Source organism: Panthera uncia, chromosome A2 (assembly GCF_023721935.1).
Source record: "Panthera uncia isolate 11264 chromosome A2, Puncia_PCG_1.0, whole genome shotgun sequence".
In the NCBI taxonomy this organism is placed as follows: Eukaryota; Metazoa; Chordata; class Mammalia; order Carnivora; family Felidae; genus Panthera; species Panthera uncia.
Genome location: NC_064816.1, coordinates 45,017,015 through 45,031,758, shown reverse-complemented (window position 1 = coordinate 45,031,758; position 14,744 = coordinate 45,017,015). Strand labels below are relative to the sequence as shown.

General features: G+C 46.3%; 1 protein-coding gene across 1 annotated transcript; it reads right to left on the bottom strand.

Moving 5' to 3' along the window:
* Positions 1 to 8,790: 8,790 nt before the first annotated feature.
* On the bottom strand, positions 8,791 to 14,441 carry BHLHE40 (basic helix-loop-helix family member e40). Its single transcript, XM_049640902.1, has 5 exons — positions 14,054 to 14,441; positions 13,817 to 13,886; positions 13,451 to 13,558; positions 12,298 to 12,421; positions 8,791 to 11,014 (listed from the first exon to the last, which is right to left on the bottom strand). Exons 1-5 carry the CDS (start codon positions 14,131 to 14,133, stop codon positions 10,158 to 10,160), a joined length of 1,239 nt encoding a protein of 412 aa, XP_049496859.1. The 5' UTR covers positions 14,134 to 14,441; the 3' UTR covers positions 8,791 to 10,157.
* Positions 14,442 to 14,744: the final 303 nt, after the last annotated feature.

The following is a 14,744-nucleotide window of genomic DNA, read 5'->3' as shown; positions in this document are numbered from 1 at the left end:
ATCGTCCATGTTGTCATCCAGGGCTCTTTGGCAAGGACTTTTGAGTCATGTGTTGGCTTAAATCCTGGCTGTGCCATCTGTTTGCCATGTGACCTTGGGTAAGTCACTTGATCTCACTGAGTCTCAGTTTCTGTACATGTAAAAATGGAAATTACACAAGGTAATGCACACGTCGTGCCGAGTATAGTACTTAGCACAGCGTCTGGTATATATACTAGATCTCTTCCAGCTTCTCCCTTTATCCCCTACAACGCTTCTTTCTGGCAAGAACGTCATCAGTCATTTACACTTTAGTACAAATAAGCTCCTATAAGTGTCATTCGTTGTTTTCATTCACTTACCCAACAAATGCTTGTGCACCTTCCTTGCACCTGATTTGAGCTGGGTGCTACTACTCTGTGTACACAACTGTTTCTGTAAGATCACCAATATGCCCATTTGGTAGTGGAGGAAACTGAGATTCGGGAAGGTGAGAGAATGTTCCCAAAGTCACACAGCAGAGTCTAAGTTCACTTGTTCATTCAGGAAACAATGACTGAAATTTCTTTCAGGATCGGTACTAGGGACACAGCAGTGAATGAGTTGGACCCCTATCTTAAGACTCTCGTGGGCTACTCTGTGTATCTTACCTTTTGTCATCGCTCTCATTGTTCAAGTCCTTTTAAAAGCTTGTGCATGTGAGAAGGGAGAGCCTTCCCCTTCTGACCAAATGACTGTTGGATGGAGTTGCCTTCTTCCTGGTGTGCAGGACTGGCCCTGCCCAAGGCTGAGCTGACAAACCAAAAGAGCCTGCTGACTTTTCTTTCCATATCTTTCTGGGGCTCTGCTGAGTGTAGATTTCCAAGACTACCTAGGAAGAATTCCATTCTTGTCCTTTTTTTGCACTTCATGATATATATCACAGACACAATACATGTTCGTTATTAAAAAAAAAAAAAAAGAAAATACAGAAAAGCAAAATTTCTCAAAGTAACAATAACTCTAAGTGCTGCTAAGATGGTTAAAATTTTACTATATTGTCTGCCAGACCTTCCTCTTATGCAATTATAACACAATTAATAATGATAATAATGATGATGATAACACTAATTTTCACTAACCCTGAGCAGAACTTCCTTTGTGCCAGATACAGTTCTAAGCATCTTAGACATTTTGGCTAATTTAATCCTTACAGCAACTCAGCAGATTATTGCTGCCTTCATTTTTATGGGTACAGAAATTGAGGCAGAGAAAGAGAAAATTTTAAAGTATGGATGTTATTCTTTATTTTAAAAATAGGATCATTCTGAAGACAGTTTTGTGACCTACTTTTTCCCTTCACAATAAACATATTTTCCCAACATACTTTTTCATGGCTATTTAGTATTTCAGCATTTACACAAACCATAAATTACTCAGTTACTCAACCAGTCTTCTCTAGGTCATTTTTTGATTTTTTTTTTTTACTATGACACAGAAATGTCCATCCTTGCAGCTAAGTATATGAACACCTAATTAATAACTTCCTTAGAATAACTCCTAGAGGTAGAATCACTTGGGCTGAAGATGTACATGTTCCAAGGCCTCTGACATCTTTTGCGAACTACCTCCCAGACAGGCAACTCTCCTGAGTTGCTAAAGGAATATTAACTATCACCGCTCATGGAAGACAGCTTTGCTAATACCCATCATAATGACAGCCGCTCATGCTACCAATCCAGCAATCCCGCTTCTGGGAGTTTACCCCATAAGTATTGTTGTACACATTCAAAATGATACATGTATAAAATTACTCCTTGCAGCCCTGTTGGTAATAGTAAAAGATAAGAAATAACCCAAATGTCCATAATAAGGAACTGGTCAATAAATGATAGTATAGCTATGCAATGATATCCTGTGAAGTTGTGAAAAAGAATTAAAAGCCTTTCTATGTATTCATGGGGATAGCTGCCAAGATATAGTAAATTAAAAATAAGTGCAAAATGGTGTCGATAGCATGTTATTTTTTAAGTTTATTTATTTATGTTTGAGACAGGGAGAACACAGGCATGAGTGGGGGAGGAGCAAAGAGAGAGGGGTGGAGAGAGCATCCCAAGCAGGCACGGAGGCTGATGCAGGGCTTGAACTCACAAACCATGAGATCATGACCTGATCAAGAGCCAGACGCTTAACCAACTGAGCCACTTAGGCTCGCCAGCATGTTATTTTTGTATGAAGAAATGATAGCCTGCGTTCATATTTGCACCTATAAACATAAATAAGCACTAAGATAAGTTAAAACAGTGTCTAGCTGCTTACTTGTAAGTGGCTTTGGTGAGACCAGGGGGACCGGATAAAAGAAGATGAATCAGGACAGGAGAGAAATTTTTTTCACTGATCACTTTTTATGTTTTTAGATTTTGAAACCATTCTGTGCTTATGCTCAGACAATTAGTCTTTAAAAATTGCCTTCCAGGAGATGTCAAGTGAAGTGTGTGCATTTTTGATAACTGTGTGTTTCTGGTGACTGTACAGTTTGAAATACTGCTTTTTTTTTTATCAAGTTTTATAAAAAAAATAAAATAAATGGAAATTGTCTTCCAGTATTATTAAATTATTTTAGGTATGATAATGCTATTGTAGTAATTTTTTAAAGAATGCTTACCTTTTAGAGATATATATTAAAATATTTATAAATGAAGTTATTTAATGTCCAGATTTGCTTCTAAATAATATATAAGCAGGGGAAGCAGATCAGTACATATATTACAGATGAAATTGATGGGGCATGAATTGATGATTGTTAAAGCCAAGTGATTGATACAAAGAGGGTTCATTATGCTCTTCTATGTATTTAAAAAAAATTTAATGTTTATTTATTTTTGAGACACAGAGAGACAGAGAGCATGAATGGGGGAGGGTCAGAGAGAGAAGGAGACACAGAATCCCAAGCAGACTCTAGGCTCTGAGCTGTCAGCACAGAGCCTGACATGGGGCTTGAACTCACGGACTGTGAGATCATGACCTGAGCCGAAGTCGGACGCTTAACCGACAAAGCCATCCAGGCGCCCCACTTCTGTGTATTTTTTTAAAAAATAATTTATCGAGAGGCTCCTGGGTGGCTCAGTCAGTTAAGCGACCAACTTTTGGTTTCACCTCAGGTCATGATCTCACAACTCGTGGGTTCGAGCCCTACATTTAGCTCTGCATTGACAATGCGGAGCCTGCTTGGGATTTTCTGTCTCCCTCTGTCTCTGCCCCTCCCTCCCTCTCTCTCTCTCTATCAAAAATAAACAAATAAACATTGAAAAATAATTTATCAAGGTGAGATTCACAAAAAAATTAACCATTTTGAAGTGGACAATTCGGTGGCACTTAGCATGTTCATAAATTTGTGCAACTACCCCATCTATCTAGTTCCAAAATATCTCCATCACTTCCAACTAAAACCACTGTACCCATTAAGTATTTTTTCCCCATTTCTTCCTCCCCCAAGCCCCTGGAAGCCACCAGTCTTTGTTCTGTCACTGTGGATTTATCTAATCTCAATATTTTATGTAAATGGAATCACACAAGGTATGACTCTTTGTCTGGCTTCTTTTACTGAGTGTAATGTTTTTGAGGCTCATCCACATTTTAAGATATATCAGTACTTCGTTCCTTTTTAGTCTAATAATACATAGAGACCACATTTTGTTTATCCATTCATCCACTGGTGAACATTTGGGCTGTTTCCACCTTTTGGCTGTTGTGAGTAGTGCTGTTATGTGTGTGCATGTACATGTACTTTGTTGGAGTACCTGTTTTCAATTCTTTTGGGGACCTACCTAGGTGTGGACTTGCAGGGTTATATGGTAATTCTATATTCAACTTTTTGAGGAAGCACTAACGTGTTTCCCAAAGCAGCCGAAACATTCTACATTCCTGATAGCAGCGTATGAAGGTTCCAATTTCTCCACATCCTCGACAACACTTGTTATTTTCCGTTTTGTTTTTTCTTCATTACAACCATCCTAGTGGGTGTGAAGTGATATCTCACTGTGGTTTTGATTTGCATTTCCCTGATGACTAATGATGTTGAGCATCTTTTCATGTGCTTCTTGGCCATTTGTATATCTTCTTTAGAGAAATGTCTATTCAAGTCCTCTGCCTATTTTTAAATTGGGTCATTTTCCTTTTTGTTGTTGCTGTCTACTTTTATATATGTTTTAAATGCTCCATAGTAAAAAAAAAAAAAAAAAAAAAAAAGATATAAAAGTATTAGATATTTTATTTAAAACTTTAAAAAATGTTTTTTTTTTTTTTTTTCTGGAAAGAGAGTACTTTTCCCTCTTTCCCGCCCCCACATGTGAATTCCCCAGAGACCCTTGCATAATCCCTATCTCCATATACCATTCGTAATGTGATTTCAAAAAACTATTTGTTCTTCAAACAAACAAATAAATAAGCATAAGTTTCTTCCCTTTTGCCTTTTCAAGGATGAATGGGGGATGGGAGAGCAGGGCTGGGGCTTAGGAGTAACAGAGGCTGGCTGTCCCTGTCACTTTGGCCTCAGCCTGGGGCTGACCGCACCCCCCCCCCCCCCCCCGCCCTAGAAGCCTAGTAATTCATTCCCTGATGTCCCACCTCAATGTCTTTGCTAAGATTCCTCCGGGAAGGGAGGGTCCCATCTATAGCAGGAGAAACCTTCTGGGCCCAAATCCAGCCACATCACAAGACTGGATGGCCCAGCCGCGAGACAAGCATGTCAGTGGCTTCCATAGCCAATGGGAGAGGCTTCGCCCAGCTCATGTTCCCCTGTGGTAGTCGGGCCAAACAGATGGCTTGGGATAAACAGGGGGGTGGTGCTGGGCTGGGGGGGGGGGGGGGTGGAGGTGGCTTTGAGTGGCCTTAGCCTCCCTCTGGATCCTAGAGAAAGAGGCAGGGGACATGAAGGCCATGCCTGAGGAATGGGCTATCGTTTGGTGTCTTCCAAACATGCGTGTGATGTTTTTAGCAGTGGAACTCTTGTTCGGACCAATCATTAAAATATATAAGTCAGAGAAGAAGGAAAGAGGGAGCAGCTCCAGCTGAAGAGGCAGTGAGAAGGCCAGAGCCTTCTCTCCCTCCATGCCACGTGGCACCTCTGGGAATTCTGGGTCTCAGGAGAACACTCCGATCCCGTTAACACATAGTCTTTATATGAAAGCACTTGGGAACTCAACACATTCTGTCTCTTTGAACCTTGCAGTGGGCTCCAGAGCCCTGAGGAGAAACTAATAGCAAGGCAAACTCCAACCAGAGATACTGGCTCTATTCCCCAAAGTGCGGTGGCCTCTTGCTTACCCCTCACCAGCCGAGCACTGGGGAAATGGTCAAGGGCTGGAGAGACGCGCCAGGGTTTGGGTGGGCTGAAGGAAGCTGAGAGGGACAGTGGGTGCAGTGGCCTGGTCTCCAAGCCTGCTCAGGTCCCCTTCTAGGGAGAGAGGGTGGAACTCAGTCTCTGCCTCCCTCTCTCCCTCCTTCCCTCTGGCAGAGCTGCCTTGGGCCCCAGGCATCTCTGCCCTACCTCTCCTAACCTTAAGAGAGATGTGAGCACACCCCTATTCCCACCGCAGAAAATAGGACATAGAATTTCCTTAAACCCAGATCCTGATTCTCAGCACAATCAATCTATAGGATGCCCCTAAATGTCCCCCAATTCCTGTGGGTTTCGTTCTTTAGAGAATGGGCCCTTTTTATTTTTGTACTGCAGGATGGTATGTGGGGGCATTTGTAAGGAAACAAAGAGTTGGGCAAGTAACTTTACTCTCCCCGTTTGTTACGTCTTCTGCCCACGGGGGATCAGCGTACCTACTCCACGGGGCTGTTCTGAGGGTTACATGAGTTCATGCATATCCAAGCCCAGCAGTAGCTCAGTTTAGAAGCAGTTCCATACCAGAGAAAGGGCATGGTACTTGCTGTCTCTTCCATGAAGTGTCACCTCAGATAAGGCATTTCCTCTCTCTGAGCTTCAGTTTTCTCATCTGTAAAATGGGCATATTAATATCTACCCTTCATAGTTACCAGAGGAAATAGAGATAATTCACACAAAGTGCTTAATATCGTGCTTGGCACAGGGAAAGTACTCAAAATATGGTAAGAACAATTGTAATTATCACTACTTTTACTTTTATTATTATTACTATCATTTCACTAGAAGGGCAATGTGGGTTAAGCACATAGACACGGGAGTCAAACTGCCTGGGTTTAAATTCCACTTCACCTCTGGAGCTGTGCTACCTTATGCAAGTTACTTAACCTCTCTGTGCCTATATTTTTAAAAACCACATAAGTGGAATAATACTCATACCTATCTCATGGAGTTGCTGCAAGAATTCAGTGATTGTATGTGGGGCGCTTTGAAGAGTGCCTGGCAAATTATAAATTCTACAAATGTGTTTGCTGTTAACAGTAGTTCTGTTATTATTATTATTATTATTATTATCAACAACCAAACTCTGAAAGTCTTCACCTTGGATCCGATTGACAGCCGCAATGCAACATTAATGGTTTGGCAACTCGGAAGCTGTGTAACTTCGGGCAAATTACCTCCCCTCTCTGAGCCTGCTTTTATTTGTCTCCAAAATGCGAGTTGTAATACCACCTATAATGGTGCTTCTAGGTTGTTAGGCTTCATTAACGAGCGATGACCCGTGGGAAGCTCCTAGCTTGTAGTTAATTAGGCCCTTGTCCCAATGCCCTGACTAAATCCAGCTCCCCACCCCACCCCTGAGGGAAAGCGCTTGGATTCCTTCCTTCTGGGTGCGAAGGGGGGAGGGGGGGCTGCCCGGCACCCGCTGCCAGGCCCTATTCTAGGGGCCGAGCGATTCCGTGGCCGTGCCAAGCTTCCCCGGGGATCAGGTTTCTGCTGACGCGGTGCCAGGCACGTCTGCTTCCAGGAACCGGCAGCCGCATTTAGCCGCGGGCCGCACATGAAAGGGCTGCAGTCGGAAACGTGACGTTGTGTCAACAGGCGAGGCAGGTCAGCGCTGGGTGAGACCATCCCGGCAGGCCCGAAGGGTCACGCCCTGTCTGAAGGCGGCCAGATCCCAGGCCTGGGCTCCCCTGCCTCTCGCCACCTCTCTCCGGCCGCCTCGGAGCCCAGCACTTCACCCCCTCACACTCACACCCCTTTTAAACAGAGGCCCTCTTTGTACCCAATGGGCAAAGAACTGGGGTGGAAGCCTCTCCTCGCACTCCCTCTGAGCTACTTGGAACCTGCTGCAACTGGGCTAGAAGGCAAGGCAAGGGCAAAGGGGGCAGAGAGACAGCTGCTACTTTTAGGGGTGTGCGATAGGGCAGGCTCGTGGGGGGGGGGGGCGGATTCTGGGCTGAGGATGTGTCTGAAGCCTCAAACCCTTTCTTAGTTGAGGTTGCTCCAACCACTTCCTTCAGTCCCCACAGCTACTCCTTGAGTTATGGCCCCGGAAAGAGAGAGAGGCATGCAAAACGAGCTTGGCCCTGGTGTCAACCCCATGTTCCATCTCCAGAATAAACTTGACTTGTTTGGGTTTTTACCAAAGAAGTCTAGCCAGAAAAGCCTAGCAATTCATGGAGGCATTTCAGGGGTTTAGCAGGTAGGAGAGCTGGAGGCCCAGGCCCTAAAGAGCTAGGAGAAAGTGGGATTTCCAGAATTTGCCATCCGTCTTGCTGTAGAACATGTGAGAAGGGCTCAGGATCCTTATTTTACCTAATCAAGAATAGGCATGGAAGGGAGATGATGGGCCACCAGCTCATCTCTGGACGCCTTGTGCAGGGCTCCTTCCGTGACACCATGCTGCCTGGGGAGGACTGTGTTTTTTACAGCCTGCATTCTGCATCTCACACAGCCAGGCAACTCTCACTCTTGCCTGCTGGCTCATCAGATGGCAGGGAAGCAAAGTCCTGCCGGGCAGGTGGTGCCTTGACCTGGCTGAGAACTCCCTGGGGGCACGTTCCCCACTTAGGCTCCAGACACCCAGAGGGTTCTAGAAGACTCCTGTGCTTGGGGATCTGAAGCATGGCAAACCAGGCACTGGCCGTCAGGACATCCCTTAGAGGGAGAAGGGGAGAAGCAAAAATACTCGACCGGGTCATTTCCCACTTCTTTTCCCGTGGAATTTTTTTTTTTTTTTCTCATAAGAGTGCTTGACTAAGGAACACCGATATTCATTCACGCACAAACACACCCAATGAGAGGAAGTCCAGGAAGGATGTAGAACATAATTATGGAATGTTGCCTTCAGCAGCAATAAGGCAGGATATGGCAAATCCATTAGACATTGCTAGACTCAAAAAAGTTAGACTGGCTTGGCAGAGGTACTATCCCCAGCACCAATTATTATTGCATAATAATCCATTAAATCTTTTCTCCATGTGCCTCCCCCTCCAGCAAGCTCCCCAGACCCTAAGGCCCAACCATCCCACATTTTGATTTTCTGTCAAGTTCTTAAGGACCGTGTCAAAAACAGGCTGGGGTGGGGGACAATGTACTTTTCTTTTTGCTTAACTCTGAAAGGAGGCACAGGGTGACTATGAACCTCTAACAAGGGTTAGTTAAAAAAAACAAATTAAGTATTTACCTACAAAATTGACCAAGTTTATTCTGTCTGATTGAATATGAGGCACATTAAAAGCTGAATGAAATGATGCCAAGATTAAGTAGTTGTTGCCTACAGCCAAAAGGGGAGGGCAGGAGACAGCCATATCACACGACTGAGCTATTTTTAAAGATGCAAAAGACCATCTTTCTCTTCCACAGGAAAAGGATTATTTTATTAAGTATTTTAAAACAACTACTTAACATTGACTCATAGATAAAAATATTTACAATTTCACACCTTCAGGAAGGTTCCAAAATATAAACACTGTACCTCTCCCTAGAGAAAAAAATTATTCTTCTCTTCAAAAACAGGGATACATTCATTTTTCTCACTTTGTAGATCAAGTAATTATACAAATAAACATCTGAAACATTTTCCTTTCAATATATTTATATAATATATATTTATAACAGTTTTACAAATAAAGGCAATGACTTTATACCAAAATAAAAACAGGAAAAGAAAAAGTTAAAACACGATCGGCGATCAAGCATAGTGCATTTTGAAAAGCTGGTGCAGGGCTAGCTGGACAAGTCAGAAAACAAGTACTCTGGACCAAAAATAAAACTTCTTTGAAGGAGACAGAATCCTTTTTAGCAATAAGGACACTCCCTATGCCGTCGGTGAGGGGAATTAGCCTGCAGAAAGGATCTTGCTGTGCCGAGAGCTGGTTAGGCTTTTAAGCTAAGCTTGGTGAAAAGCAGTTTTAAGGATAGAACTGAAACCCGAATCTAGCTCTGCTTGTTGAAGGTAGCAGTTTGTTACTTGGCTTTATGCATTTTGGGGGTACTGGAACTTAGGCACCTGCGTCTCTCAGACCCTGCTTTGGTTCTCCAGACAGCGAGATTGTTTTCTAGGTGAGACCTAGAAACAGGTGCCAGAGGCCCCAGGGACTCCTCCCTCATTCCCTGGCAGCTCAGCTTTATCAGGGGGCCCTTTTCAGTTCCTTATTAAGCTAATCACTGCGAAAGCCTGAGTAGGGAACTACATTCTCTTTATTCATCAGAGGCAGGGGTGGGGGGCAGACCTGTAGAAATCTCCCCAAACCACTACCGTGCTATGCCAGTGTCTGCTACCTCACCGCTTAGCAGAAAGCTCAGTGTGGCTGCCCTCTCCCCATTTGGTGAGTCACGGCAACAATAAAAGGGAGAAGGGTGGGGTCATAAGAGCTGGCTGGGAACTGCGCTCTGGAAAGCCCTCTTTTGAAAGTACCTTTTTCTCAAAGCCACAGACCCGGCTCCCAAAATGAAGACTGACTCACAGACCAAGAGTCTGAAGCTTTTGAATATCCAACTGATTTGTATGTTATCGGAGGGGGCTATTTTCTGGGTGGGGGAAAGTCCAGAGGTCTGCTACAATCCCCCCTATATCTCCTGATGTCAGGCAATCCTTCATATCTTCCCTATGCCAAAAGGAGCTTTAATGTTCTATACCAACCCACCAATGCACACGCGTGCATGTGCACACACATGTACCCCAAATCTTCTCTCCATGCCTCAGATTATCTCAGCATACACACTAGAACAATCTTGCTGCAGTCACACTTTGTGGGGGGGGGTGAAGTAGGGAGGAAAGAGAGCAGAGTGGCAGGGTCCCTTAGTCTTTGGTTTCTAAGTTTAAAGGGGGGATCTGCTTCAAAGCCTGGAGCAGGGCAGAAGAGTCGATGGCTGGATGGGCTGGCAAGGGAGAAGGGAGTCTCTGGGGCATGAGCAAGGGGGCTGAGATCTTGTCTGGGTTCATGAAGCTGGTGAGGGCTGCAGCAGAGGCGTTGAGGCCTGGGTACAACACTGGGACGGAGGTGGGATACCAGCACTTCTCCAGCATGGGTAAGTAGGCGGTTGCGGATGGCGGGATCAGATAGAAGGGCAGACAGAAGGGAGGTTGGTGTGGGTGCGGGCCCAGGAACGGGGAGCTGATCAGGTCACTGCCAGTGAAATGGCCTTCATCATCTGACAGCTGCATTCTGCTCTTTTTCGTTGGTGGTTCTTCAGATTCTTGCTTAATAACACCGATCCTTTCTCCCATGGTGAACCTACGTCCGTGATCACTTTTGAAGTACGGCTGCTCACCACGTAAGTCACTCTTCTCGGACTCTCCTCCGTAGCCACTGTCTGTGTCCGTGTCACTGCCACTCTGCTCCCCACTCGAGTGAGCAAAAGTCCGCTGGATGACCGGCACACAGTTTTTCCCAGGGCCTTCGGAGCCTTTGGCTAGGGAGCTGGGTTTCTCCTTGAAGTCCATGGCTTTGGGAGCTGGGTCCGACGGCTTCCTGGAGGTACCACCCTGTAGCAGCTCTGAGACCACACGGTGAAGGTGGGTGACAAGCTGTGAAGACTTCAGGTCCCGAGTGTTCTCATGCTTGGCCAGGTACTGAAGCACCTCCCGGGCACACGTCTGGAAACCTGAGCAGAACATCTCTTGACCTGCTTCCACATTTCTCCCCGACAGCTCACCTGGATCAACACAGATCCAAAGGAAGACATTTCAGAAGGCCCTGTGGTTCAGCCGCATCCCATACCTCAAAGGCTGAGAGCTTTCCTTTTTTTTTAACAGCACCTGCTGATTTGTGTCCCTAACTCCAAAAGTAATCTCAGAAAAAATGTGGATTACACCGAGAAGTATAAATACAACAAAAATAACCCATTATCCTGCCACCCAGAGGTAAACTATGAGTTGTGATGGCTACATAATATCCCATCATAGAAACAGAACATAATTTATAGAGATGGACTATTTTCCCTCTTTTTCAATTTAGAGCTTGTTCCCGCATCCTCCTATGTTTATAACAAGAGTCATTTTACAGAACATCAACCCTACCATATTGCACAGAGACCAGTCAAAAAATGAGATGAAGAATAAAGGAACAATGTCCCCTAAGTAAGCTTATTTTCAATTATAAAAGTTACAGCCATGCTGGGATCTTTACATTTCAAAGCTATTTCAAAGCCTTTTCCATGTATTCTATCCCCAACCCCCAAGAAATTAGGTATGTTCATCTTCCTATTTTCCATGAGGGAACTGGCAGAAAAAAAGCACTTGCTAGGTTTTGGGGATTCTCATCGTACTAGTCTTGGAAAGATGGGGGAGAAGAATGGAACGAGGCAGTGGGTAGAAGAACTTCTCCCCAGTCTGTTCAGTATTATTTGGAACGGGTGAAACTAGAAGGTTACAAGGTGCCTGTGATTCTCTGGAAGTCAGTAGAAACTAATGATGAAACTTCAGTGGTTTCATTAGATTGTGCAATGCACCGAGATACCTAGTGGCTATTCAGGGAACCACATGAAATGCAGGAAAAACTCCTGCTGTCATCCTGCCAGGATCATACCACACACGGAGTGATAAGGAAGTACAGAAACAGGAAAACACTGGGGCATACCCATGATTTATTCTCCAGTGAAAGAGGACGAAGAAGACCGACTGTAAAACACCCACGATACAAATTAGAGGTGCCTTGGCATTTTAAACAGGAGGGGGAAAATGTCCCAGAACCCAGAAACCCTTAAACCAAAATGCCACAGAAATATTTTATCATTTGACTAATACCTATTCATGCCAGGTGGCACACAGCAACATTCCAAATGAAAAGTCTGACCTTTTAGGAGAGATAAAATGACATCTCCCCCAACGAATGTGCATAAGCAATTTGTTGTAGGAATGTTTTTTATACCAGATGTTGAGCCCACAGGCTATTTGCGCTACAACTCTTAGGTGATGGTAACCAGACTCGGGCACTCACCAGCTTGTAAACCGCTCTGCAGGGCAATGATTTTCTGCTGCTGCTGATCAATTAGGTTTGTTAGTGCTTTCACATGCTTCAACGTAAGTTCAAGAACCACTGCTTTTTCCAAGTGACCCAAAGTCTGGAATAAAAAGAGCCTTAGTCAGCAGTGAGCTTTGAGAAGTCCCACCTCTGGGACACTTATTAGCAATGGGAAACATCTCTAAAGGGAAAAAGAAAAAAAAAAAAAGAAAGAGAAAGAAAGAAGGAAAGAAAGAAAGGAAGGAAGGAAGGAAGAAAGGAGGGAAGAAAGAAGGAAAGAAAGGAAGAAAGGAAGAAAGAAAGAAACAGCCTTTCCTGGTTGACTACATTTAGTTTTAAGTTTGGAGATGATGTTTTTAAAAAGTGTGTGTGTATACGTCAATACATATGCACACACTTCTGATTAAAGAACAAAAAAAAAGTGTCATTTATCTTTGGAGGCATTTTGGAAGAGGCAGCTACATCAGCTCTGACAGATAAATTTCTCCAGCAGCCACTGCTGACCTTAACTCAGGGGAATCCGGAGATAACATTTCTCTGCCGTGGTGTCAACCTGAGGAGGGACTTCTACCGTGTCTGGCAGCCAAGAGGCTTCCCCTAGCTTCTTTCCTGACACCCTTTCATAACTTGCAGCTCATCCAGCCTTTTACTTCCTCCTTAAACACATTTTTTTCCCCTTTCCCCAACCAAAGGCTGCCAAGCCATTGGCTACTGACAAGAAAGGACAGGACATAGAAATCACGCACCAAAAACAAGTCCTCTTTATTTTTAAAAAGGAAAAGGTGGCGAGAAAGGGGTAAATAAAATCTGTGTGTTGCTTGGTTTTACCCAAGTTAGCAAAACTAAAAAACCCTGAAAATCACCAGAAAGGAAAGGCTTAGACTCTTGAAAACGAAGGCTAGTTGGTACTGGAGCCAACTTGGAGAAGCCCAAGTGGTTCTCACTTCATTTGCTGAGGACGCCAGAAAATTCCAGGGCTGGGGAAGGGTACCCCCAAACAGAGCCACCCGCCAGCTCCGAGCCAGCCATCTGCTCTGCAGTTCCCTGAGGGGCCTGCAGGCGGCGAGTGACCCCCGCCCGCCCTCTGGGCAGAAGAGCTGCCTTGGAGAGGGGCCAGCTTCTCACTTACTGTAAGTTTGAGATGTTCGGGTAGGAGATCCTTCAGCTGGGCGATGCACTCGTTAATCCGGTCACGTCTCTTTTTCTCGATGAGCCGGTGCGGCAGTTTGTAGGTCTCCTGCGAGGCGCACGGGGAGGCGGTGGGCGCCAGACGAAGCGGGTAGTGAAGCCCCTCTCCTCCCTCACCCGGCAGCGGGATATGAGTTGGGGCAGCGAAGTCACACCCAGAACCACTTTCTGTCCCTTCTTCTCCAAGCATTTAATAGAACCACCGATCCCACACCGTGCATACCCCCGCCAAGCTCAAAGTGAGAAAACTTTTCTTGGAAACTGCGCGCGCCAGGGGCTGGGGTCCCGAGAGGTGCGGTGTTCTTACCTTGCTGTCCTCGCTCCGCTTTATTCCCCTCTTCGACTTGAACACTTGGTACATGTGGGCAAAATCCATCCTGCAGGGAGAGGGGCCAGGTAGGGTCGTGACTTTGCGTGCGCACAGGCTGCAGGAACCCTGTGGGGTAAGAGCCCCCGGATGCGCCCGAAGCTGCTCCAAGTTGAGAACGGCGCAGAATGTAGGGTTGGAGCCGAGGCTTGAAGGCGCCAGGGAGTGCCAACTTACCCAGGTAGGTCTCCGGGCTCCAGTCCTGGAGCTTTGGGCAGGCAGGCAGGGGGCGGTTGCGCGCTGGGGATCCGCTCCATGGCGCGGCGAGCTGGGGCCACTGTGCACTCCTGTCTGCAGTAGCGGAACGTCGGGGTGAGGACTGTCCTGCAAGGGGCTTCCGGGAGGTCTCTCCGCAAGGGTTCCTCTGAGTCTGAGCTCTGAAATCCGCTGGGCTGCGGGGCGCTGCGGCTTTGAGGTGCTGCTTCAGTTGGGGGCGTGCATGGTGTCCCCGCGGCCTCTGGCTCCGGCTCTGCGCACAGACTGGCGGTGTGTGCTCCCTGCGCGGTCTGCGCGGTGCGAGCCAAGTGAATGAGAAGTGGGGCGGGCGGGGAGGCGGGAGGGAGCGCGGAGGGGGGGGGCGGTTAGGGCGGAGGGGGGTGGGGGGGCGAGCTGAGGAGTAATGGAGAGGCTGCGGGCTGGGTTAAATGGGAGCGAGTGGGTGGGTTGGAGCTACGTGTTCTACCCTGTGACTCCAGGCACGTCTGGCCGCTGCCAGGGAGGGAAGGAGCGACCTGCCCGCCCTCCCCCGGCTTCATCACATGAGTCTCACGTGTTGGACAACGCTCCCGCGGCTGCTAGGGAGCCCCCACCCCCAGTCCCGGCCCCCAGGTGTCTGCGGCTGCGGCTGCCTTTCCCCGAAGAGGGGGTG